At 40.3% G+C, this 27,500-nt stretch overlaps 1 protein-coding gene across 3 annotated transcripts in view; it reads right to left on the bottom strand.

The window, feature by feature from the left end:
• Positions 1-27,500, bottom strand: part of LOC127003517 (GTPase-activating protein CdGAPr-like) — a 247,603-nt gene that overhangs the window by 158,498 nt on the left and 61,605 nt on the right. For 2 of the 3 annotated variants that reach the window (XM_050870327.1, XM_050870326.1), the window contains exon 2: positions 8,612-9,242. The exons of the other annotated variant lie outside the window; for it this stretch is intronic. In XM_050870327.1, coding sequence (XP_050726284.1) covers positions 8,612-8,823 — 212 coding nt within the window. In that variant the 5' untranslated portion in view covers positions 8,824-9,242. The remainder of the gene's footprint in view (positions 1-8,611; positions 9,243-27,500) is intronic. 3 annotated transcript variants of the gene reach the window in all.

Raw genomic sequence — 27,500 nt, forward strand, 5'->3', positions numbered from 1 at the left:
GGGAAGGGAGGAAAGGGAGAGAAGGAAGAAGAAAGACTTGATGAAGGTGAAGGAAGAGTGAAGGAAGGAGGAAGGAAGAGTGTGAGGGAAAACTGAGGGAAATGGAGGAAAGAACGGACAAAGGAAGACAAAGGAGAGGATATTTGAGAGAGAGAGAGAGAGAGAGAGAGAGAGAAACATTGATTAGTGTAAAAACAACCTCAATAATTCATGCCATAATCCAAACAAAAATAAATAAAAATATGAAAACTGAATAATGAAAATCAACAAAATCATGCAAATATATACAAGGGAACAAGATTAATAATGACTAAAAATAATGATGATATACAATGAAAAATGGGGGTGTATACGTACCTCTGTGAATATAATGATGATGATGATAATAATAATAATAATAATAATAATAATAATAATAATAATAATAATAATAATAATAATAATAAAATAAATATATCATGCATTCTAATTATAACCTTTCCCCTCTCCCTTTCTCCCTCTCTCCCCTCCTCCTCTCCCTACTCACAACAAATCTCTCCCTTTCTTTACCTCCTTCCTCTCTCCCCACCCTTCCCTCTCCCCACTCACTACAAATCTCTCCCTTTCTTCCCCTCCTTCCTCTCTCCCCACTCACTACAAATCTCTCCCTTTCTCCCTCTCTCCCCTCCTCCTCTCCCCACTCACTACAAATCTCTCCCTTTCTTCCCCTCCTTCCTCTCTCCCCACTCACTACAAATCTCTCCCTTTCTTTACCTCCTTCCTCTCTCCCCACCCTTCCCTCTCCCCACTCACTACAAATATCTCCCTTTCTTTACCTCCTTCCTCTCTCCCCACCCTTCCCTCTCCCCACTCACCACAAATATCTCCCTTTCTTTCCCTTCTATCATATTTCTACAGTTTATCTCCTCTTTTCTTCCCTCTTCTCTTCCTTCTCCTTTTCAAAATTCCTAGTTCTCCCTCTTCACATCCCTTTCCCTTCTCTCCTTCACCCTTCTTCTATTCCTTTCTCCTTGCTTTTATTTCTCCTCATCTCCCTTCTTTTCCCTTCTCCCTGCTTCTCTCTCTCCCCATTCTCCATTTTACACCCTTTCTCTCTTATCTCCATTCCCTCCTTTCTCCTCCCTCTTCTCTCTCCCCCTTTTCTGCATGTTACCTCATATCCCAAGAGGGGAGAGGGGAGGAAAGGGAGAAGAGGGGAGAGTGGGGAGGTAAAGATCCCTTGGGGAGTAGCGATGACACACACACACACACACACACACACACACACACACACACACACATCCATCTACCTATTATGCGCTACAGGTGTGTGCGTGTGTGTGTGTGTGTGTGTGTGTAGGATCTGATAATGCAACAATCGTCCTTGACCTCCTCCTCCTCCTCCTCCTCCTCCTACTCCTCCTCCTCCTCCTCCTCCTCTTCCTCCTCCTTGTCGTTTAACACCTTCATCAGGCAGATTAAGGCAATGCAGGAGGAGGAGGAGGAAGAGGAGGAGGAGGTGAAAGGGAGAGACTGAGGGCTTGAGGGTGGAAAAAAAAGAGGAGGAGGAGGAGGAGGAGGAGGTGAAAGGGAGAGATTGAGGGTTTGAAGGTGGAAAAAAAAAATAGTTAGAGGAGGAGGAGGAGGAGGAGGAAGGGAGTTTTACACGTAATGCAACACAAAGTAAGTTTTGGGGCAATACTGCAAGGGGGAGGAATCAATACAGGGAGGGAGGGAGAGAAGGGGAGGAAGGGGAGGAGGAGGGGAGAGGAAGGGGAGAGAAGGGGGAGGGGGAGGGGGGGCGTTGCAGGCTGTGGTTTGGCGGACTGCATTACTTTGTCTGTGTTCTCTCTCTCTCTCTCTCTCTCTCTCTCTCTCTCTCTCTCTCTCTCTCTCTCTCTCTCTCTCTCTCTCTCTCTCTCTCTCTCTCTCTCTCTCTCTCTCTCTCTCTCTCTCTCTCTCTCTCTCTCTCTCTCTCTCTCTCTCTCTCTCTCTCTCTCTCTCTCTCTCTCTCTCTCTCTCCTCTCCTCCGTTCTTCTCTCTCACTAATGTTTTCTTTCAATCTCCTCCTCCTCCTCCTCCTCCACTTCTCCCTTTGTTTCCTCCCCTTCTCCTCCATATAAAAGGGAGAGTATTGCAATCAGGTTATCTCCTTTTAGTCTCCCATCTCCCTCTTAGTCTTCCTTTTCCTCCATATCATCTTTCTTCTCTCCCTTTCTTTCCTCCCTCAATTTTTTCCTACATCCTCCTCCTCCTCCTCATCTTCTATTTGTCTATCTGTCTATCTATCTATCTATCCTTGCAGACAGAAGTGAGGGTGAAGCATAAATGTGAAGAAAGAAGAGAAAGGAAAAGAAGAGAAGAAAAAAGAGGAAAGAAAAAAATATACATAAATTCTTCTTATCCTGTTAACTTTCTTTTTTTCTTCTTTTTTTCTGCTTCTTCCTCTTACTGCGTCTTAAGGGAGGAAGGAAGGAGGAAGGAAGGAGGAAGGAAGGAGAGAAGTGAAACAAGAGGATAAAGGAGTGAGAAGGAACAAGGGCGAAAGTAAGGAGACAGGGAGAGAAAGGGAAGAAGAGAAGATGGGAGAGCTTGTAAAGAAGGGAGGAAAGGGGAGAAGGGAGAGGAAAGGAAGGAAGGAGAAACTGAGAACCGACGGAGGAAGGAATTAAGGAAGGAAAAGAAAGAGAGAGAGGGAAAGAGAGGGGGAGGAAAGAAGGGAGAGAGAAAGAAGGAAAAGAAAGAGAGTAAGAGAAATGAAAGGAAAAGGAAGGGAAAAGGGAAATAAAAAAGAAAATGAGGAAGAGAAACAGAAAGGAATGATAAACGGGGAGAGAGAGAGAGAGAGAGAGAGAGAGAGAGAGAGAGAGAGAGAGAGAGAGAGAGAGAGTGTGGAGGAAGCCAGCCACTTCTTTCCTCTCCTTTCCTCCTTCATAACCAGAGGAGAGTTTTTATTCCTTTCCAACCCTCCCATAGAACGTCTCTCTCTCTCTCTCTCTCTCTCTCTCTCTCTCTCTCTCTCTCTCTCTCTCTCTCTCTCTCTCTCTCTCTCTCTCTGTACAGTTCTTTGTCAACTATTGTACCCTACTCTCTCTCTCTCTCTCTCTCTCTCTCTCTCTCTCTCTCTCTCTCTCTCTCTCTCTCGTGCAGGGGCGTGGAAACAGCCCACTCACTAATCTGCAGTATTGATCAGCCTGAATCATTGCTGCCCTCACTGACTCACCCTGACTCACCATGACTCACCCTGACTCACGCTTATATACGATGACTCAGCCAAACAGTAAATTTTTCCCTTGAGTCATACTACTTTAATCTGACTCACAGTGACGCACTCTGACTCACCATGACTCACCCTGACTCACGCTGATATACACTGACTCATCCTAACATAAGAATTTCTCCACCTGACTCTACTGCTTTGATCCAACCCAAAGTGACTCACCCTGATGTAAAATTGACTCACCTTGACTCACGCTATAAGTACGTTGACTCACCCTAACAGTAAGTTCTCCCCTGAGTCAGTACTTTAATCCCACTAACACTGACTCACTCTCATAGAAAATTGACTCATTCCTGACTCACCCTCACTCACGCTGACTCATCCTGAAAAAAAATATCCCCTTTTGTATTGGCATATAATGTGACTCACGCTGACTCAAACTAACTCACCCTGATATAAAGTGACTCACCCTAACAAAAAAATATATCTTTTGACTCATATCAACTTCACCTGACTCATGCTGTCACACTGATTCATCCTTACACCGAATGACTCATCTTGACTCAACCAACTCACTCAGACATTAAAATTCTCCCCCTTACTCACCCTGACTCAACCAAACTCACACTGAAAGATAATGACACCTGACTCATCCTTATTCACAGTGACCCACCATATCTCAACCTCGCTTCTCTTACCCTGACTCACACTATTGACTCAACCAAACACATTCTGACTCACCTTCTTAAATACTGACTCAACCAAAGTTACTCATTACTCACCCTGACTCACTACCTTTCATATTCTCATTTACACTCATTTTTTATAGTTTTTCATGATTTGAGAGAGAGAGAGAGAGAGAGAGAGAGAGAGAGAGAGAGAACGTTTCATTAATTCACATAAAAAAAGAGGAGGAAATGACGTCGGTGCAAACTTTAGAATTACCGAATTTAACTTTTCTCTCTTATTTTCTTCCTCTCTTCCTTTCCTACTTTCCTCCATTCCCTCCCTTTCCTTCCTCTCCTCCTTTCCATCCCTTCCATCATTCTTTTTTCCCTTCCTTCCTTCCTCCCTTCATCTCTCCCTTCCTTGTTTCCTCTCCTTCCTCTTCCCTTCCTTCCTTTTCCCTTCCTGCTTTTCTTCCTTTCCTTACTTCCTTGCCTCTTCCCTCCTTTCTTCTCCCTCTTTTTCTTTTTCTTTTTTGTTTTCTCTCCCATCATTTTGTTTTTCTACTTATTTTTTTACCTTTCCTCTATCCCTCTTTCCCTTCCCTTCCCTTCCTCCTTTCTTCCCTCCTTCTCTCCATTCTTTGCCATCTCCCTTCTCCCTCCCCTTCCTCCCATCTTTCCCTCCCTCCCTCCTCCTCCTCTTTCTCATTCTCATCCCGTTCCTCCACCTTATCAGTTCTTCCTCCCGGTAAAGGGGTAATATGCGAGGAGGAGGAGGAGGAGGAGGAGGAGGAGGAAGAGGAAGGGGTATCATAAGTTTGGCATGATATCTCTCCTCTTCCATCCCTTTCTCCTCCTCCTCCTCCTCCTCCTCCTCTCTCACCCTTATTTACCTTTCTCTCCCTTTCCTCTTTCTTCCCCTTTCCTTCCCCTCTCTCTCTCCTTTATCTTCCCTCCCCTTCCTCCCTTTCCTCTTCCCTTCTCTCTCTCTCTCTCCCTCTCTCACCATATAACCACAACCTCTCTCCCCAATATCCTTCTCTCCTCCTCTTCCTCCTCCTCCTCCTCCCCCCCCGTACGGATGCAACACTAGAGGCCTTTATGGGTGAATGTTTGGCTCTGTTGGTAGGGAGTTACGACCTTAAAGCCGCCCCCTTCGTACCCCGCCAGTGTGTGTGTGTGTGTGTGTGTGTGTGTGTGTGTGTGTGTGTTTAATACGAAGGAAAAAGTTTGGATATATATATAAAAAAAAGTAAATATTTTGTGATAATCTCCTACTTTCTCTTCTCCTTCCTCCTCCTCCTCCTCCTCCTCCTCCTCTTCCTCTTCCTCCTCCTCCTCTTCCTCCTTCTTTTCCTACTCCTCCGAATCTTCCTTCTGCTGATCCTCTTTCCCATACTAAAATTCCTCCTGCTTATCCTCCTCCTCCTCCTCCTCCTCCTCCTCCTCCTCCTCCTCCTTTCTTCTCTGTTTCGTATTAGATAAAAATATTTGCTGATAACGTTCTTTCCTCCTCCTTTTTCTCCTCCTCCTCCTCCTCCTCCTCCTCCTCCTCCTCCTCCTCTTCTATTACGCTTTTATTATTATGCTGCAATAGTGTGTAACATATAGCGTAATAGAGCCTAATAATAATAATAATAATAATAATAATAATAAGAAGAAGAAGAAGAAGAAGAACGAGGAGGAGGAGGAGGAGGAGAAGGAGGAAATCATTACTTGCCTGGAGAACACACCTTGAGGGAGATAAATTAAGGTAGAGGAGGATGAAGAGGAACAGGAGGAGGAGGAGGAGGAGGAGAAGGAGGAGGAGGAACATGAAATCATTACTTGCCTGGAGAACACACCTTGAGGGAGATAAATTAAGGTAGAGGAGGAGGAGGAGGAGGAGGAGGAGGAGATTAATTGGGATAAAAATTAGAGAGGAGAGAAAAAAGGTTAACGAGGAAGAGGAGGAGGAGGAGCAGGAGGGAGAGGGGAAAAGAGGGGAGATAGTGCTGTTTGTTTGTTAGTTTGTGTGTTTGTTGGAGATAGGTGTGTATGCTCGCCTTTTTTCTCTGCCTTTAATTGCTCTCTCTCTCTCTCTCTCTCTCTCTCTCGCGCTCATTCTGTGTCACTCCAAAGCATAATTCACGTCAAGGTGCAAATTGGTATATATATTTTTACCTGTCTAAGCTTACCTGTGTGTGTGTGTGTGTGTGTGTGTGTGTGTGTGTGTGTGTGTGTGTGTGTGTGTGTAAAGGAAGGAAGGGATGTAGGAAGGAGGAACGAGTGAATGGAAGGAAGGAAGGAAGGAAGGAAGGAAGGAAGGAAGGAAGGAAGGAGGTAAGCAAGGAAGAAAGGAAGGAAGGAAGGAAGGAAGGAATAGATGGAAGGAAAGAAGGAAGCAATGAATAGACGGAATGAAGTAAACGAAAATAAATAAATAGGAAGAAAAGAAGGAAGAAAGGAAGGATAAGAAGGAAGCAGGAGAGGAAGAAGGATAAGAAGATAAATCTGATTCGCTTTCATCATCTCTCAAGGCTTAAGAAGAAGAAGAAGAAGAAGAAGAAAAAGAAGAAGAAGAAGACTGTCACACAACTTCATATTTTGTGTCCCCAAGTTATAAGAAGTGGAGGAGGAGGAGGAGGAGGAGGAGGAGGAGGAGGAATACATAGGAAGAGAAAGAGAAAAAACTTTAGGAGGTCAAGTACTGAAGCATCTTGGGTACATGTGTGCGTGCGTGTGTGTGTGTGTGTGTGTGTGTGTGTGTGTGTGTGTGTTCGTTATTCTAAGTGGAGACAGTCGCATTGCAGTCCCAAAGCAAGTGATGACACACACACACACACACACACACACACACACACACACACACACACACACACACACACACACACTCACACACACACTACGGCAAAATTTGGAAGGAGGAGAGAGTAAGATTCTGAGAAGAGTGAGGAGAGGAGGAAGAACAGGAGGAGGAGGAAGAGGAGAAGAAGAAGAAGAAGAAGCAGAAGAAGAAGAAGAAGAAGAAGAAGAAGAAGAAGAAGAAGAAGAAGAAGAGGATATAGCAAGAATGGAAAAAGGGATGGAATGTGATTTTGAAAGGGAGGAATAAAAAGAAGTGAGGGAAGAAGTAAGGAAGGAAGGAAGGGAGGGAGAGAGGGAGGGAGAGAGGGAGAGAAAAGAATGGAGGAATGAGGATATGAGGTAAGTCTTAATCACAATGAGATCAACGATATTAGAGGAAAATGTGAGAAAAAGAGAGAATAATTAGAGAGAGAAAAAGAGAGAGAGGGAGAGGAGAGAGAGGGGGAGGGGGGACGTTCTCTCTCTCTCTCTCTCTCTCTCCTTTTAAACCAAACACTAAACATTTAATTAAAAGACCAAATAAATGTAATAAAAAAAAACCATCTAAATCATGACCCTGTGTGTGTGTGTGTGTGTGTGTGTGTGTGTGTGTGTGTGTGTGTGTGTGTGTGTGTGTGTGTGTGTGTGTGTGTGTGTGTGTGTGTGTGTTTCCAATTACCTGGCCTATCGCAACCACACTCACCTTTCCTTAATTAGCGTTTACCTGTCCGCCGTGCAAGGAGACACCTGCGACCCGATACCGTATTGAGGACTTGGGTCAATAAGGTATGTATGTGTGTATGTATTTATGTAGGTAGATGATAGTAGCCATTGACAATAAACATCTATCTACCTATCTATTTACCAGTCTATCTACTTAACTATGTATGTATGTATGTATGTATGTATGTAGGGAAGGGGAGAAGCGGGGAGGATGGATAGCAGGGAGGTAAATGTGAAAGAGGGAAGGAAGGAAGGAAGGCAGGTATGGTAAGGTAAGGTAAGGTAAGGTAAGGTAAGGCAGGGTATGGTATGGTATGGTAAGGTAAGGTAGGGTAGGGTAAGGTAAGATAGGGTAAGGTAAGGTAAGGTAAGGTAAGGTATGGTAAGGTAAGGTAAGGTAAGGTAAGGTATGGTAAGGTAAGGTAAGGTAAGGTAAGGTAAGGTAGGGTACGGTAAGGTAAGATAGGGTAAGGTAAGGTAAGGTATGGTAAGGTAAGGTAAGGTAAGGTAAGGTAAGGTAAGGTAAAGTAAGGTAAGGTAAGGTAAGGTAAGGTAAGGTAAGGTAAGGTATGTAGGTATGAGTATTAAACAAACATCACCATTACCACCATCATCACAAACACCAACACCACCATCACCATCACCTCCAACCCCATAACTAAGATAAAACATGCCAAATTCGGAGCAATGGTAAATATACTTCAGTTTTATTTCTATTACAGCAGGAGAGGCAGTTTCAGAGTACAGAAAAAAAGATATTAAAAACGCACTCAATAACAATATCCCCCAAAATGAAGATACTAGGAAGAGAAAGATGCAAAGAGATAAAATTCGTAAAGTCATGCCTTGCTGAAGAAGGAAACCGAGAAAAAAAGGATATTCTGATACAAAAAAAAAAAAAAACTTATCCCTATAGTAATAACAAAAAGAAGAAAACGACAATAGGAATAATGATAAGAAATGAGAAAAAAAAATTAAAAGAACATGAAAAATCGGAACCACGCCAAATGAAAAATAGTAAACAAGTAAAAAAAACAAAAAAATAAATAAACAAAAATAACAATAGGCAAACACCCCCCAAAACAAAAACAATGAAATAACTATAATAACATCCATAATAACAATAGGGATGAAAACAACAACAACAACAACAACAACAACAGTAGCACCAACACCTGTACAAGGCCACATCTACCTGAGGTCCACTAAGGGCAAGAGGCGCCTTCGTTTGACAGGTGTGGAGAGGCGCGCCGTGGCAGATGTGTAGTCACGTGACTCGTCCCAGGGCTCTCCGGGGGTGGGGGAGGAGGAGGTGGAGGAGGCGGAGGAGTGGGGGAGGTGGGGAGGAGGAGGAGAGGGGGAGGGTTGGAGAGAAGGAGGGTGACGGCGGGGGATTTCAGCGGACATGGTGGAAGGAGGAAGAGGTTATGGGGAGGTGGAAGAGGAGGTGGAAGAGGACGAGGTTATGGGGTGGAAGAGGAGGAGGAAGAGGAGGAGGAGGAGGTTATGGGGAGGTGGAAGAGGAGGAGGAGGAGGAGGAGGTTATGAGGAGGTGGAAGAGGAGGAGGAGGAGGTTATGGGGAGGTGGAAGAGGAGGTGGAAGAGGAGGAGGAGGAGGTTATGGGGAGGTGGAAGGAGGAGAATGTTAGGAAGAGGAGGAGGTTATGAGGAGGTGTAAGGAGGAGAAGGTTAGGAAGAGGAGAAGGTTATGGGGAGGTGGAAGAGGAGGTGGAAGAGGAGGAGGAGGAGGAGGAGGAGGGCCATGGGAGGTGGTGTTGCTGGACTCGTATCACCACCATGCTGCCTCACCACCACCACTACCACCTCTGTAGAAGGATCACCACCACCATCACCACCACCATCACCACCACCATCACCACCAATCCTAATTCTATTTTCTACAATCTTCTTTTTTTTATGTTATTATTTTTATTATTAGCATTTTTTATTAACATCCTGGAGATAAGGAATTACATCTACCTCTATTTATCTCTTCTATCTCTACTCTCCTATTCCTTCTTTTGTTCACTATTTCCTCTTCTCTATCTTCTATTTCATCTTCTATCACTTTCTTTTTTCTCCTCTTTTTCTACTTTCTCTATTCTTCTTTATCTTCTCTATCTTCTTCTACCACTACTTTCTCTAACTCTACTTTTTTTACCACTATATAGTACTACTTCTACTTTATCTAGTCTACTTTATCTCCTCTACCTCCTTCTCTACCTCTACTTCCTCTAACTCTTCTCTATATCACCACTACACTCACCACTAACACTACCACTAAAACACCACTTCACACTTCTCTTCATTACACTATATCTCTCTTCCCTTCTCTTCTCTTCTTCACTTCTCCTCTTTTCTCCTCTTCTCTGTCTATCTGTTATCACTATTTCACTAAGATTTCCACTACGATAAAAAAAAATAATAATAGATTTTTTAGTATATTAAAATCACATCACACCATCACACAATACCACACCATACAGTTTAGTTGCACATCACACTAACACTATTCCAATGTACACTACTCTAACACTACTTTTAAACACTATTCTAACACTATTCTATTTGCTATGTTATTTTTCACACCCCTCCACAATACACACACACTAATGTCAACACTACTTCACTACTCTAACCAGCACCATTACACTAACTAAGCCAGCACTGCACTATCTTAACACTACTCTACACTACTCTTTTTATATATTAGGTAACTCTGCACATTAGTTAAGAAAATATATATACTTACCACGTTCTTCTACACACACACACCCACACACACACACACACCTTGCACCTTTAAAACGCACATAAACCTTCATCTTCATTACTAAGGCTACCTCGTACATGTCTACACACACACACACACACACACACACACACACACACACACACACACACACACCTTACAGCCTGAGTTATGAACGCTACCCTTCCTTGCATCCTAAGTTTAGTAGTAGTAGTGGTAGCATAAGTAGTAGTAGTAGTAGTAGTTGTTGTTGTAGTCTCTCTCTCTCTCTCTCTCTCTCTCTCTCTCTCTCTCTCTCTCTCTCTCTGTCAAGCGAAAATAAGAAGAATAAAAGAGAAAGTCGATTCGTCGGTATCTTAATTAAAAGAGTGTGTGTGTGTGTGTGTGTGTGTGTGTGTGTGTGTGTGTGTGTGTGTGTGTGTGTGTGTGTGTGTGTTGGTTTCTCTAATAAACACAACACTTGAAGCTGAATTCTCTCTCTCTCTCTCTCTCTCTCTCTCTCTCTCTCTCTCTCTCTCTCTCTCTCATGCATACTTAAAGAACGTAAATTTAAGCTCGGAAATACACACACACACACACACACACACACACACACACACACACACACACACACACACACACACACACACACACACACAACGTTATTCATCCACTGTTTCATTATGTATAAGTCTTCCTTTACTTCCTAACTCCTTTATCCGTGAATGAGGCGGATTTTGGAGAGTTTTATTCACTTAGGATTTTTTTTTTTTTTTTTTTTTTTTTTTTGTGGAGAGGGAAAGTGAGAGAGAGAGAGAGAAGCCGTGAAATGAGGTCATGGAAGGAGAGAAAGATGGAAAACAGAAGGAAAGGGTAGACGAAAGGAAGGAAGGAAGGAAAAGAGAATGAGAAGGAAAGGAATGGAAGAAGGAAAGGAGGAACGAAGGAAAGAAAGGAAGGAAGGATTGAAGGAGGAATATAAAGGAGAAGGAAAGGGAAGACGAAAGAAAGGAAGGACTGAAGGAAGGATATAGAGAGAAGGAAAGGGAAGACGAAAGGAAGGAAGGATTGGAGGAAAAAAAAAAAAGAGAATGAAAGGGAAGACGAAGGGAAGGAAGGATTGAAGGAAGGAAGGAAGGAAGGAAAAGAACATGAGAAGGAAATAAGGAAAGACGAAAGGAAGGAATGAAGGAAGGAAGGAAGAAAAGGAGTGATAGACGAGGGATGAAAAAAATGGAAAGATAAAGGAGAGAGTAAAGAAAGGAATGAAGAAAGGAGGAAAAGAAAGAAGGAAGAAAAGAAGGAAAGAAAGTAAGTAACAAGGAATGAGGGAAGGAAAAGAAGGAAAAGAAGGAAATGGAGGAGAAATGGAGAGAAAATAGGAGAGAAAGACAGACAGACAAAGGAAATGAGGAAGAAAACGAAAGAAAATGAGAGAGAGAGAGAGAGAGAGAGAGAGAGAGAGAGAGAGAGAAGCAGAAAGGTACAAAGTGGGTTATTGGAAAGCTACAGACAGGTACTTAACCAACGATGAAGGGAGGTAGAGAAAGGAGGGAGAGGAGAAGGAAGGGAGAGAAAGAGAGGGAGGGAGGGAGAGAGGAAGGGAGGAAAGGGATATGACAGCTTTTGGTCAGTGTAAACAAGTAAAATATGTGAGAAGAAAGGGAGGGAAGGGAGGGAAGAAAGGGAGGGAGGGAGGGAGGGAAAGAGGGAGGGAGGGAGGGAAGGGTTATGATAGGAAATGCAAAGTAGGGAGAGAAAAAGACGTTTGAGAGAGAGAGAGAGAGAGAGAGAGAGAGAGAGAGAATGTGTGTTTCTGTACCTCCGGAAGCTGCTATGGTCGTTAGAGGATCGATGCGCGCACACACACACACACACACACACACACACACACACACACACACACACACACACACAGGATTAAGGAAGGTGAGGAATAACAAAGCAATTAATCACGTGGGTTTTTTTTTTTTTAAAGGTCAAGACGTTAATGAAAAGGAGGAGGAGGAAGAGGAGGAGGAGGAGGAAGAAGAAGAGGAGGGTGACGAGGATGACAAAGAGGAGTGAATCTTGTAACCCTATCCCTTCCCTTTCTCTCTCTCTCTCTCTCTCTCTCTCTAATAAATAATCCCCCCGCAATCTATTTTTCTTATCGACAAACAATATATTTCACATGAACGAAAATAAAAGAAGAAAATGGATAGAAACGCAAATAATGGAACAATAGATTGCAGAAAGGGAGATAAAAAAACAACAACAATAGATACAAACAACAACAACAACAATAACAACAACAGATTACAAACAAATATTGAAGTGAAAAATTAATACAAAAATAACACGAACAAACAAACAAACAAATAGATCGAAAACACCAGCATTCGAGCTTCCACTAAAACAAAAACAAAAAAAAAACAAAAAAATAACCAGTAAATGAAATAAATAAAATAAAAAATATATATTCAGGGAGCGAACGAGAATAACAAGACCATAAATAAAAGAGGAACAGAATGAATAACAATTAAAAGCGAATGAGAGAAAGACCGACCGAAAGTATTTAAACTAATTGGCGTGTGTGTGTGTGTGTGTGTGTGTGTGTGTGTGTGTGTGTGTGTGTAAGGGAGGTGATAGATAGATAGATAGGTAGATAATGACTAAAAGAGAGAGAGAGAGAGAGAGAGAGAGAGAGTGATACGAAGGGAGATGAAACGTTTTCTCTCTCTCTCTCGCTCTCACTCTCTCTCTCTAACGGACAAACTATCGTGTCTTTTGATCCTTTGTGAACTCGTGCTAGGGTGTCGAGGAGGAGGAGAAGGAGGAGGAGGAGGAGGAAGACTAGCGACTAAAGAGCAATGAGAAGTGGAGAGATTGGGTAATGCTAGGAAGACAAAGGAGGAGGAGGAGGAGGAGGAGGAGGAAGAGGAGGAGGAGGAGGAGAAGGAGAAGGAGGAGGAGTTTGAAGATGAAAGGGTGAAGGAAAAAAATAAAAAGTTGGATGCTGACGTAAGCGACGAAACGAGGAGGAGGAAGACTTGGAGGAGGAGGAGGAGGAGGAGGAGGAGGAGGAGGAGGAGGAGGCTTTGAAAGTGACAGGTGTTGGAAAGATGAGGAGGTGAGGAGGAAACAGGAGGAGGAAGAAAGAAGGAAGGAAAGGAGGAATATTGTGAAGGAGGAGGAAGATCTGACGGAGGAGGAGGAGGAGGAGGAGGAGGAGGGAATAAAGGAAAGAAGGGCGGCCATGCAGAAGGTCGTAAGAAGGAAGGAGGAGGCAGAGAGGAAAGAGGAAGAAGGGAAGGAAAATGTGAGGAAAACGAAAAATACAAAAAAAAGAGGAAAGGGGAAAGAAAAGAGGAAAGGAAAAAATGAGAGGAAAGAGGAAGAAGGGAAGATAAGGAATAAAGATAAAGACAAAGAAGACAAAGAAAAGAATAAAGAAAAAGAGGAAGAAGAAGAAAAGAGAATGATGAAGAAAAGGAGAAAGAGAACCGAAGCGAAATGAAGACAAAGAAAACACAGAAGATAACAAAGAGAAGAAAAGAGAATAAATGAACCTAATTACAAAGCAGAAAAGAGATGAGGAATAGAGAAACAGAGAGAGAAGGAGGAGGAGGAGGAGGAGGATACAGAGAGAGAAGAGGAGGAGGAATAAGGAAGAGATGAAGAAGATATAAACTCAAGACCAGACAAGTAAGGCAATCAGGCAGGCAATTAATCAGCTCAAGGTAATTAAAGGTAAGGTAAGGTAAGGTAAGGAAAGGGAAAGCAAGTTGAGTAAGGTGAAGTTAGGTAAGGTAAGGTAAGGTAAGGTAACGTAAGGTAAGGTTAGGTTAGGCAAGGTAAGGAAAGGGAAAGCAAGTTGAATAAGGTAAAGTTAGGTAAGGTAAGGTTAGGTAAGGTAATGTTAGATTAAGTAAGATAAAGCAATGTTAGATTAAGTTAGGTAAGGTAAGGTAAGGTGAGGTATGCTTAGATTAGATTAGGTAAGGTAAGGTAAGGTTAGGTAAGGTAAGGTTAGGTTAAGTTAGATAAGGCAATGTTAGATTAAGTTAGGTAAGGTAAGGCAAGGTAAGGTAAGGCAAAGTAAAGTAAGGTGAGGTATGCTTAGATTATATTAGGTAAGGTAAAGTTAGATTTAAATAAGGTAAGGTTAGGTTAGGTAAGGTTAGGTAAATCAAGGCAAAAAACAGTTGAGTCAGATAAGGTAAGGTAAGGTAATTTAAGGTAAGGTAACGTGAGATGAGGATATGCTAGGATAACGTTAAATTAGGTTAGGTAAGGTAAAAGAAGGTAAATGAGGAAAGGAAATGTAAAATAAGGTAAAGTAAGGTTATGTAAGATTAGATTAGGTTTGATACGGTAAGATTAGTTTAAGGTAGGGAATGTTAAGTTAGGTAAGGTTAGGTAAGGTAAGAAAAAGTAAGGTGAGGTAAGCTTAGAACAGGTTGGATTAAGTTAGGTAAGGCAATATTAGATTAAGTTAGGTGAGGTTAGGTAAGGTAAGCCAAGGTTAGGTAAGGCAAGGTTAGGCAAGGTAAGGCAAGGTTAAGTAAGGTAAGGCAAGGTTAGGTTAGGTAAGGTAAGATAAAATCAGATTAAGTTAGCTAAGGTAAGGTAAGTCAAGGAAAAGTAAGGTGAGGTAAGTTTAAAATAGGTTTGATTAAGTTAGGTAAGGCAATGTTAGATTAAGTTAGGTAAGGCAAGGCAAGGTAAGGTAAAGTAAGGTAAGGTAATCAGCGAGCAGGTGTTACGGAGCTACCCAAACCGCTAAGTGGCGTCGAGGGAAGAAAATGAATGCTGGATTAAATGATCAGAGAGAAAGGAGAGGAGGAGGAGGAGGAGGAGGAGGAGGAGGAGGAGGAGGAGCATACTGGCGTCAGTCTGCCCGGTCGATACCCAGCTTCCCTTAACACCAGCAGAGGAGGAGGAGGAGGAGGAGGAGAAGGGGGCGCAACATACTCCCGCAATCTCAGACACAGACAGACAGACACAAAACACACACACACACACACACACACACACACACACACACACACACACACACACACACACACACACATGATACTGATTCACTTTAAAGCCCATATATTAAGTGTTTGTTTGTTTGTTTGTTTGTTTTTCTTTTTTTGCCCCCCCCCTTTGAGTAGGCCTATAACCCCCCCTCCCCATTCTCCCCCCGCCCCCCCTAAATAATAATCAACATCAATCTCGTGAAAAAGGGTAAACAAAAAAAAAAGCACGTAATTGATGTTTTAATTGCCTCGGGAAATAAAATAAATCAGGTGTTTGTTGAGTGAGGTAATTCATTTTATTCTTTTTTTTTATTATTGGAAGCGTCAGTAATGGAAGGTTTTACTGCCATCACTCTCTGCAGCCTTTTAGTGTTATCGTCTATATAGTGATTTTATTTCATTTATTATTATTTTTTTATTATTGTTATTATTTTAGTTCATTTTCATTTGGCGTATATTTTATTTTTTTCATCTTATTTTATTTTTATGCAATTTTTATTATTTTACTTCATTTTCATTTGGCGTATATTTTATTCTTTTTTTCTTATTTTATTTTTATGCAATTGTTGTTATTTTACTTCATTTTCATTTGGCGTATATTTTTTTTTTTTCTTATTTTATTTTTATGCAATTGTTATTATTTTACTTCATTTTCATTTGGTCTATATTTTATTCTTTTCTTATTTTATTTTATGCAATTGTTATTATTTTACTTCATTTTAATTTGGCTTCTATTTTATTCTTTTTTTCTTATTTTATTTTTATGCAATTGTTATTATTTTACTTCATTTTAATTTGGCTTCTATTTTATTCTTTTTTTCTTATTTTATTTTTATGCAATTGTTATTATTTTACTTCATTTTAATTTGGCGTATATTTTATTTTTTTCATCTTATTTTATTTTTATGCAATTGTTATTATTTTACTTCATTATCATTTGGCGTATATTTTATTTTTTTCATCTTATTTTATTTTTATGCAATTGTTATTATTTTACTTCATTATCGTTTGGCGTATATTTTATTTTTTTCATCTTATTTTTATGCAATTGTTATTATTTTACTTCATTTTAATTTGGTCTATATTTTATTCTTTTTTTCTTATTTTATTTTTATGCAATTGTTATTATTTTACTTCATTTTAATTTGGCTTCTATTTTATTCTTTTTTCTTATTTTATTTTTATGCAATTGTTATTATTTTACTTAATTTTCATTTGGCTTCTATTTTATTATTTTATTTTTATGCAATTGTTATTATTTTATTTCATTTTCATTTGGTCTATATTTTATTCTTTTCTTATTTTATTTTTATGCAATTGTTATTATTTAACTTCATTTTCATTTGGCGTATATTTTATTCTTTTTTTCTTATTTTATTTTTATGCAATTGTTATTATTTTACTTCATTTTCATTTGGCTTCTATTTTATTCTTTTTTTCACATTTTATTTTTATGCAATTCTTATTATTTTACTTCATTTTAATTTGGCTTCTATTTTATTCTTTTTTTCTTATTTTACTTTATGCAATTGTTATTATTTTACTTCATTTTCATTTGGCTTCTATTTTATTCTTTTTTTCACATTTTATTTTTATGCAATTCTTATTATTTTACTTCATTTTAATTTGGCTTCTATTTTATTCTTTTTTTCTTATTTTACTTTATGCAATTGTTATTATTTTACTTCATTATCATTTGGCGTATATTTTATTTTTTTCTTGTTTTATTTTATGCAATCTTTATATTTTTACTTCATTATCATTTGGCGTATATTTTATTCTTTTCTTATTTTATTTTATGCAATTGTTATTATTTTACTTCATTTTAATTTGGCTTCTATTTTTTTTTTTTCTTATTTTATTTTTATGCAATTGTTATTATTTTACTTCATTTTCATTTGGCGTATATTTTATTTTTCTTATTTTATTTTTATGCAATTGTTATTATTTTACTTCATTTTAATTTGGCTTCTATTTTATTCTTTTTTTCACATTTTATTTTTATGCAATTGTTATTATTTTACTTCATTTTAATTTGGCTTCTATTTTATTCTTTTTTTCACATTTTATTTTTATGCAATTGTTATTATTTGACTTCATTTTCATTTGGCTTCTATTTTATTCTTTTTTTCTTATTTTATTTTTATGCAATTGTTATTATTTTACTTCATTTTCATTTGGTCTATATTTTATTCTTTTTTTCTTATTTTATTTTTATGCAATTGTTATTATTTTACTTCATTTTCATTTGGTCTATATTTTATCCTTTTCTTGTTTTATTTTATGCAATCTTCACATTTTTCTCACTTATCTTTACTTCACGTCTTTATTAACTACTATTACTTCATTTCCTCTCTCATTCACCTCATTTTAATTACTCTGTTTCCGTCACTTTCTCATTTTATTATCGAAGTTTCATTATTGGATTTTATTTCTTCATCTTTCCGTCATTAATCTCAGTTCCTTATTCACTTAACTTCATCATCATTCATTACATTATTATTCTTATTTACATTCATTCTATTATTCATTTTATTTACATTCATTCTCTTGTTTACATCCATCAGCGTTCATTGCATTATTTATTTCTGATTTACATTCAATTCTTTCGTTTCTTATTAATTTCCTCGATGCTACGTGGATCTTTTTCTTTATCTTCTTCTTTTTCTTTGTTATCTTCCTGTTATTCGTGTTTCTATCCTACTTTTTTTTCTTCTTCTTCTTCTTCCCCTTCTTCGTCTCCTACCAGTTCCTCTTCGTTATTCTTATTCCTCTTTTTCTTCGTTATCTTCCTGTTCTTATTTCTTTATTCGTGTTTCTATTCTCCTTTCTGATCCTTCGTTTATGCTAGTCTTCTTTTTCTTCTTCCCCTTCTTCGTCACCTTCCACTTCCTCTTCGTTATTCTTATTCCTTTCCTTCTTTCACTTCCCTTTTCGCATAATTCTCCGTCTAGTCCAATATTCTTCTCTGTGTGTCTGTGTTTAATTTCCCTCGAGTTGTTTTGAAGCTTCCGCGCGTGTGTGAAACGAAGAAGAATGAGAGGAGGCGGAGGAAGAGGAAGAGGAGGAGAAGGAAGAGGAGGAGGAGGAAGAGGAGGAGGAGGAATACTGAGATGAATTTGGATGCTGGAGTGTCAAGGAGAGAATGAGAGGAAGAGATGGAGGAAAGAGAAAGGAGGGAAATACGGAGGAAAGCGGAGAGAAAGAGGAGGAAGAAGAGGAGGAGGAGGAATATTGATATGAATTAGGGATGCTGGATTGTCAAGGAGAGAGAGAGAGAGAGAGAGAGGAAGAGATGGAGGAAGAGGAAAGGGAGGGAAAATACGGAGGAAAGAGGAGAGACAGAGGAGAGAGGAATGTAGGAGGAATGAAAAGAAAAAAAAGAAAAGCGAGAAAGTTGGAAGTGGAGAGAGAAAGTAATGGAGAGGAAAGAAATTGGAGAAGACTTTCCTCCTCCACACTCTCTCTCTCTCCTCCTCCTCCTCCTCCTCCTCCTCCTCCTCCTCCTCCTCCTCCTCCTTCCATCCAGACTCAAATGGTACTTTTTCCTTCTCTTTCAACCTCCTGCGAATCTTCCTCCAATTCTCCTCCTCCTCCTCCTCCTCCTCCTCCTCCTCCTCCTCTTCCCACGCTGCAATGACCAAGTTGGGAGAGACAGGACGGCAGACATCAAGCGATTGCTCTCTCTCTCTCTCTCTCTCTCTCTCTCTCTCTCTCTCTCTCTCTCTCTCTTACATACACAACTTAGCAGCTTCTCTGTGTGTGTGTGTGTGTGTGTGTACAGGTAAGCCTACACAGGTGAGAGGAAGTGAAGTTTACCTATTACACATATTGAGTTGTTGTTGTTGTTGTTGTTGTTGTTGTTGTTGTTGTTGATGTAGAAGGAGAAGGAGGAAGAGGACAAGGAGGAAAAGAACGAAGAAGAAGAAGAAGAAAAAGAAAAAGAAGAAGAAAAGGATGAAAGAGAAGAAGCAGAAGAGGAAGAGGAGGAGGATGAACCTGTATTTTATTTTTGGGGGAAAGAAAGATTTATGGGACTTGCTGCCTTTTTGCTCTCAGCGCCGCGAGGATAAAACTAGGAGGAGGAGGAGGAGGAGGAGGAAGAGGAGGAGGAGAGTAGGAAGAGACAGAATGAGGTAGCGTTCCAATCTTTCTTTACTTTTCTCTCTCTCTCGCACAAACGCACACACACACACAAACACTCTCTCTCTCTCTCTCTCTCTCCTCTCTCACCTGGCCGGCTCCAACACACTCGCTTACCTGTAAAAAGAAAGGAAAAGTAATTAGACACATTTGCATTAACGACACACACACACACACACAGGTAAATAGACAGAGAGAGAGAGAGAGAGAGAGAGAGAGAGAGAGAGAGAGAGAGAGAGAGAGAGAGAGAGAGAGAGAGAGAGAGAGAGAGAGAGAGAGAGAGAGAGAGAATATTACCTCCGTTCGCGTCTAAACACTTAAATACAAACGAGAGATTTTAATGAATAACAAAATGAAAAAAAAAACAAGAAAACAAAACAAAAATAAGAGAAAAAAACAATAACAAAAATAATTCTTCGTAAAAATCATCCTTTCTTCCATTCCTCTCTATCCTTCCATCCTTCTATCTATCTATCTATCTATCTATCATCTTTCTTCTACTACCATAACATGTCAAGCTCTCGTCTCAACATGTTACAGACGTGTTTGGATCCCGTATGAATAACAACGCTTAATGACGTAATAAAGAGGAATAGAGAGGGAAGAAATGGGGAAGGAAAGGGAGAGGAGGAAGAAAGGAAGGGAAAGAAAAAAAGGGGAGGAAAGGGAAGAGGAATAAAATTAATAAATGGGGAATATGGAAAGGATGGGAACCTCTGAGGAAAGGGGAAGAGAGGAGGAAAGGGGAGAGGAGGAAAGGGAGGAGGAGGAGGAAGAGGAAGTAAAGGATTGAGAGGAAAGGGAAGAACAGTTATATAGAAGGGGAGATGGAGGAGGGGAAACGTGGAGAGGCGGTGGAGGAGGAGGAGGAGGAGGAGGAGGAGGAGGACGGTCATTTCATCTCACTCACAGGATATCCGGATTAACCATTTCTATTCGTCCTCCTCCTCCTCCTCCTCCTCCTCCTCCTCCTCCTCCTCCTCCTCCTTGAAGCGCCATCTGGAGGCTCTCCCTTCCCACGCCAGGAGGAAAGGGGAAGAGAAGGGAGGAAGGGAGGAAAGGGAGAGGAGGAAAGGAGGAGGAGGAGGAGGAGGAAGAGAGGAAGGAAGGAAGGAAGAAGGAAGAACAGAATAGAAGGAAGGAGGAGAAGGAAGAAGGAGGAGGAGGAGGAGGAGGAAGAGGAGAGAGAGAGGAGAGAGAGAGGAAAGATGGAGGAAAGAGAGAGAGAGAGAGAGAGAGAGAGAGAGAGAGAGAGAGAGAGAGAGAGAGAGAGAGAGAGAGAGAGAGAGAGAGAGAGAGAGAGAGAGAGAGAGAGAGAGAGAGAGAGAGAGAGAGAGAGAGAGAGAGAGAGTAACATGATAGGGAATGTCAGAGAGAGAGAGAGAGAGAGAGAGAGAGAGAGAGAGAGAGAGAGAGAGAGAGAGAGAGAGAGAGGAGTAAGAGGAGGTGAGAGGAAGAGTACTGCAGGACTTAAAGGTGTAGTGGTGAGGGAAGAGGAGCGATCAAGAGGAGTTCTGAATCACTCAAGGGTAGGATTCTAAGAGGAAGGGATCCGACATTAAGAGGACGACTTGGACCTCTTATTAAATTCCTCTTGTTTTTTTGTTTGTTTTCCTCTTTTTTTCCTCTTTTTTTAGTATTATGAGGTTTTTCGTTTCCTCTTAAATCTGGGTTTTATTTCCTTTCTTCCTCTTTATTTTTTTTTCTCTCATTATTATTTATTCACAATCTTCTTTTTTCCTTGTCTGATTTTCCTTCCTTCTTAGTTTATTCCTTTTTTTTCCTATTTCCTCCATTCGCATTATTTCCTTATGTTCTTTTTTTCATTCAACACTTTCTATCTTTTTTGTTGTTTCCTTTTCATTATGGATTTCCTTATTTTCCTCCTTTGTTTTCCTCCTCCTCCTCTTCCTCTTTTTCCTTCTCCTTTCTCATTCCTTTTCCTGCTTCTTCTTCGTCCACCTAACCCATTTTCCTTTCCCTTCTTCTTTTCCTTCAAATTATAACAGTTCCCTTTTTTTTTCTTCGTTTCTCTTACTCCTCCTCTTCTTTTTATTCCTTCTCCTTTCTTATTTATTTTCTTCTTATTCCTTTTTATCCACCTGATCATTGTTTTCCTCCTTTCTTCCTCCTAATCATCACTATACTATCTTCTGGTATTTCTATTTTCTTCCTCTTCCATTTTCTGTCCATATATTCAAACCAGACTTTCAAACCTCTTCCTCTTCTTCTTCTTCCTTTTCTTCTTTTTCTTCTTTATATTCTTCCTCTGCTTTATCTTCTTTTCTTCTTTGTCTTCTTCTTCCACCTCCTCTTGTTTTTGTTCTTCTTCAATTTCTTCTTCTTCTTTTTCTTCTTCTTCTTCTTCTTCTTCTTCCTCCTCCTCCTCCTACTCCACCCAATCCATTATGAGGCGGTAATAGGTTCTCACTGTAAGCTTTCTATTAATTCCAAAGCTTCATTATGTCATTTTCGCTTCCGTTTAATTAAGGGAAGCCATTAGGTGAACCGATAATTGTTTTACTTTTTTTCTTTTTTTCTTGTTGTTGTTTTGTTTATCTCTTGCTTATCGTTTTGTTTTTATAGATGTTTTCTTCGTTTTTAAATATTTCTCTCTCGCATTTTCTCTTCTCTTCGTTCTAAGGTAATTATTTTCTTTTTTTCTGTCTCTTATTGTTTTGTTGATTTGTTTTCGGACCTTATTTTAGTTTTGTTTATATTAGTTTTCATTTTTTGTTTATTTTCCTTATATTTTCTTTTTTTCATTTTTTCAATCGTTGTAAGGTAGTCAATATTTGTTTTCAATACTCTCTCTCTCTCTCTCTCTCTCTCTCTCTCTCTCTCTCTCTCTCTCTCTCTCTCTCTCTCTCTCTGAGATATAATATACTCGGATAGAGAGAGAGAGAGAGAGAGAGAGAGAGAGAGAGAGAGAGTTCTTCCAAGGTGAAAATATTTCTTCCCCAGCAATGAAAAATGTCTCTTCTTCCTCCTCCTCCTCCTCCTCCTCCTCCTCCAGTCTCTGTTCACGCTCGCTTACACATAATCCTCAACAATTTTTCTTCCTTCCCATCTCTTCTTAATTTTTCTGGAGGAGGAGGAGGAGGAAGACTTATAAAGGAGAAAAGAAAAAGAAGAAATGTCAAGAAAAAGAAGAAAAGATAAACAAAACAAAGATGAGAGAGAGAGAGAGAGAGAGAGAGAGCACTAATGACCTTACATAATAAAAAAACTAAAAAAAACAGGAAAAAAAAACAAAGATAAAGAGGATTCGATCCTTTTCTATAGAGGATTCAATTGTCTATAAGGAGAATCGAACCCCTTATTGTAGTGGGAAGGGGGGGAGGTACGGGGGGGGGGGGGTTCTTTTCATTCTTATACTCTTAGTGGCTTATGATTGTATGGAACAGCTGTCTATGGGAGGAGGAGGAGGAGGAGGAGAAAGAAGTAAAGAGAAAGGGAGATACAGATGGGAGGAGAGGAGAAGAAGGAAGAAGAAATACAAAAAGAAGGGAAAGAAAATTGAATATAAGGGAAATTAAAAAAAGGGAGTGGAAAGGAGAGGAAAATGCAATAAAGGGGAGGAAAGAAATATGGAAGAGGGGAGAGAAAGGGAGAGAAAGACAGAGAATGAGAGAAAGAAAAAGAGGGGAAGTAATAAACGGAGAGAGAGAGAGAGAGAGAGAGAGCAATAAATCACTGTCTTTATCTCCCATAGCCATTTTAATCATGCAAATTCTCTCTCTCTCTCTCTCTCTCTCTCTCTCACTTTAATCCAGTCAAAAGATACTGAGGGAGGGAGGGAGGGAAGGGGAGGGAAGGGAAGGGAAGGGAAGGGAAGGGAAGGGAAGGGAAGGGAAGGGAAGGGAGGGGAAGGGAAGGGAAGGGAAGGGAAGAAAGGAAGGAAGGAAGTAGGTGAAAGGAAAGGAAGAGGAAGAAGAAGGTAAAGAAAAGAGGGAATGAGGAAAAGGAAGGAAGAGGAAAAAAAAGAAGGAAGAAGAGAAGAGAAGAAGGAAGAAGAAAATGGGGAAAGAAAAGAAGATAAGGGAAAGAGGAAGGGAAGGGAGAGAAGGGAAAAAATGTGGGAAGAAGAAAGGAAAAGGAAGAAAGGAAAACATAAGGGAAAGGAAGGGAAGGAAAAGAGGAAGGGAGAGAGGAAGGGAAGGGAAGGAGAAAGGAAGGAAGGAAGGGAAGGGAAGGAGAAAGAAGGGAAGGAAGGAAAAAGGGAAAAGGGAAGGAAAGGAAGAAGAAAGGAGAAAGAGGAAGGGAAGGAAAAGAGGAAAAAGAGGAAGAAGAAGGGAAAAGGAAGGAAGGAGAAGGGGAAAGAAAGGAGGGGAAAGAAAGAAAGGAAGGAAAAGGAGGGGAAAGAAAGGAGGGGAAGGGAAAGAAGGGGAAAGAAAGGAGGGGAAAGAAAGAAAGGAAGGAAAAGGAGGGAAAGATAGGAGGGGAAAGAAAGGAAGGGAAGGAAAAGGAGGGGAAAGAAAGGAGGGGAAGGAAAAGGAGGGGAAAAAAGGAAAGGAAGGAAAAGGAGGGGAAAGAAAGGAGGGGAAGGAAAAGGAGGGGAAAAAAGGAAAGGAAGGAAAAGGAGGGGAAAGAAAGAAATGAAGGAAAAGGAGGGAAAGAAAAGAGGGGAAGGAAAAGGAGGGGAAAGAAAGTAGGAGGAGGGAGGGAAAAAATAGGCAAGCACACGAAGGCAAGGAGAAAAGTTACTTAATTTCCTTCCCGTAAAAAAAAAGTAAAAAAAAAGTAAAAAGAAAAATGTTGACTTCTAACTTTGTACTTTTTTCCTTACTTTCATTTTTTTCCTTAACGTTGCAAAGCTTAAGATTTTTTTTTTCTTTTGTTATTTTCTTTGTTTTCTTTCTTTCTTCTTTTTTTATTATCTCGTAAAAACTTGAGGGAAAACTTTTGTATATAATCTTTTCTTGAGAGCATGATTGATGGTCTCTCTCTCTCTCTCTCTCTCTCTCTCTCTCTCTCTCTCTCTCTCTCTCTCTCTCTCTGTATATGTCATTTATTTATCAACTTTAATCCTTTCTTCCTTCTTTCCTTTCTTTCTTTCTTTCTTTCTTTCTTCTTCCTCCTCCTTCCCCATTCTCTATCATTTAATTAAACTGTCTGTCTCTCACTCTCTCACTCTCACTCTCTCTCTCTCTCTCTCTCTCTCTCTCTCTCTCTCACCCAGGTCAGGCTCAGGTGTGACAGGTGCTGCCACTCACTCTCTCACGACGACAAAGAGAGAGAGAGAGAGGGGGGAGGGAGGGACGGGAGGGAGAGTGAGAAAAAATGAGCAACGTACTCCCCCTTTTGTCTCTCTCTCTCTCTCTCTCTCTCTCTCTCTCTCTCTCTCTCTCTCTCTCTCTCGTTCTCTCGCAAGCCACCTGCCTGCCTCTCACATTTTTCGCTCGCTTTAATCTCGTTTTTTTTTTCTTTAATAGTGTGACTCATTTTATGCTCTCTCTCTCTCTCTCTCTCTCTCTCTCTCTCTCTCTCTCTCTCTCTCTCACACACACAGTAAAATTCAATTCCCAAAAGCATTTCTCCTCCTCCTCCTCTCCCTCTTCCTCCTCCTCCTCTTCTTCCTCCTCCTCCTCCTCCTCCTCCTCCTCCAATCTTCATCTTTCTCTCTTATTGCCTATTCCACTTCTCATTATCATTATTCTTCCTTTCCTTCTTCTTCTTCTTCTTCTCTTCCTCTTCCTCTTCCTTAACCTAAGAGGAAAGAGTTGGATGTTTAACTAAACTTTTAAAGCCTTAGGCAACACTCTCTCTCTCTCTCTCTCTCTCTCTCTCTCTCTCTCTCTCTCTCTCTCTCTCTCTCTCTCTCTCTCTCTCTCTCTCTCTCTCTCTCTCTCTCTCTCTCATCTATCGTGTGTGTGTGTGTGTGTGTGTGTGTGTGTGTGTGTGTGTGTGTGTGTGTGTGTGTGTGTGTTTTAATCGTAATGAACCACTTTGCCTAAATCTCTCGGGGTTTAGGTAAATTGCTACTTCCCTTCCCTTCCCTTCCCTTCCCTTCCCTTACCCTCCCCTCCCTTCCTCTCCCCTTCCCTTCCCTTCCCTTCCCTTCCCTTCCCTTCACCTCCCTTCCCTTCCTTCCTTCCCTTCCTCCTTCCTCCCCTTCCTTCCTTCCCTTCCTTCCCTCCTTCCTTCCTTCCTTCCTTACCCTCCCTCCTTCCCTCCCTCCCCTTCCCTTCCCTTCCCTTTACCTCTTATAATTCAATGGTTTTTTATTTCCTCATTCCTCCATTCCTGTTTTTTTTCTTCTTATTCTTTCTTATCCGTTTACTTTCTTCCTTATTCCTTTCTTCTTTTCATTCTCCTATTTATTCCTTCCTATTCCCCTTTTCCTCTTCATCTTCATTATTTCTTTCCTTCTCCTTTCTCTCTTTCCTTCTCATTTAGCCCCTACCCTCTTCTTTTTTTTCTTTCTTTCCTTCCTTTTCCATTACTTTATTTATCTTTTTCACTCTGTTATATTTTCTTTTCCCTACTTTTCCTTCATCTCCTTTTTTTCCTCCTCCTTTCTCATTCCTTCACTTCCTTTCTTCTTTAACCTTTCCATTCTCTTACATTCCTTTCATTCCTCATTTCTATTCATTTTCTTCCTTGACTTTCTTCTTTCTTTTTTATAATTCTCTTTCTTCCTCTACTTTCTTTTCTTATTTCCTTACTCTTTTCCTTCTCTCCTTTTCCATCTCATTTTCCCCTCCTTTCTCTACCCCTACAAATCTTCCCTTTCTTTTTTTTTCTCCTCCTCCTCCTCCTCCTCCTCCTCCTCCTCGTCAACCCTCCATTAGTCACCTCCCCATTTTTCCCCTTCCTCCCTTCTCCCCTTTCTCCCATTTACCTCATCTTTTACCCTCTCTCTCTCTCTCTCTCTCTCTCTCTCTCTCTCTCCCCCGTCATTATTTACAGACTAAATGACACGTAATGATGATGTAGATTCTAAATTACCCGTCTCGCCTATCTGTTTTTCTGTCTGTCTGTCTGTCTGTCTGTCTGTCTGTCTGTATGTATGTATGTATGTGTATATGTATGTATGTTTGTAGAGAAGGGAAGAGAGAGAAGAAAAGAAGGTAAAAAAGATAGAAAGAGGAAAGGAAGACAAGATTATAAGGATGAAAGATTGAATGAAGGAAAGAAAAGGAAGGAATTATAAGAGAAAGAGAAAAAGAAGAGAGGAAGAAGAGGAGGGAGGGAGGAAAAGAGGAAAGAATAGATGGAGGAAAAAGGGAAGAAAGAGGAAACGAAGAGAAGAATTAAATGAAAATAAAAATAAATGAAGAAAAGAGGACGAGAGAGGAAAAGAGAAAAATTACAAGAAAAGGAGGAAAAAAAAAGGAAAAAGACAAAAAATATTAAAAAGAAAAAGGAAAAAAATGGAGAGAGAGAGAGAGAGAGAGAGAAGTTTCGGGTCTTAGTGAGGGGAAAGAAGATTAAGGTCCACAAATGAGACTCTTCCGGTTGGCAAAATGGCTGACAGCGGTACCTGGGTTCGGATCCAGTTCGGGTTCGGAAGTAAATAATTGGAGGCGGAATGAAGTTTTTTTGTGATAGACGCGAGAAGTTTGTACAATACGTGTCTTGATCTCTCTCTCTCTCTCTCTCTCTCTCTCTCTCTCTCTCTCTCTCTCTCTCTCTCTCTCTCTCTCTCTCTCTCTCTCTCTCTCTCTCTCTCTTACTCCTCTTCCTCTTCCTCTCTCAAATCAATCTTACCACACATCTCCTCCTCCTCCTCCTCCTCCTCCTTTTTCTCTTCCTCCTACTCCTGGTATAAGAAGAATCCGAAGCATCTCTCTCCCTTCCTCCTCCTCCTCCACACTCATGTACGTATGTTTCTATGTACACACACTCACGCACACACACAGCAAACACGCACACTGGCCAATGAGGAACCGATGAAAACACGGGGAGGAGGAGGAGGAGGAAAGGAAGGTGGAAGGAGAAGAGGAGGAGGAAGCGGATATTGAACAAACAAAGCAATAATAATAACAGTAATAATAATAATAATAATAATAATAATAATAATAATAATAATAATAATAATAATAATAAAAGAAAGAATAAAAAGGAAAAAACACACAAAAAAGGGTCACTGAATAAATAACACACACACACACACACACACACACACACACACACACACACACACACACACACACACACACACACACACACACACACACAGGTAAGTTTACGTCCTA

Source organism: Eriocheir sinensis, chromosome 25, assembly GCF_024679095.1.
Source record: "Eriocheir sinensis breed Jianghai 21 chromosome 25, ASM2467909v1, whole genome shotgun sequence".
Classification (NCBI taxonomy): domain Eukaryota; kingdom Metazoa; phylum Arthropoda; class Malacostraca; order Decapoda; family Varunidae; genus Eriocheir; species Eriocheir sinensis.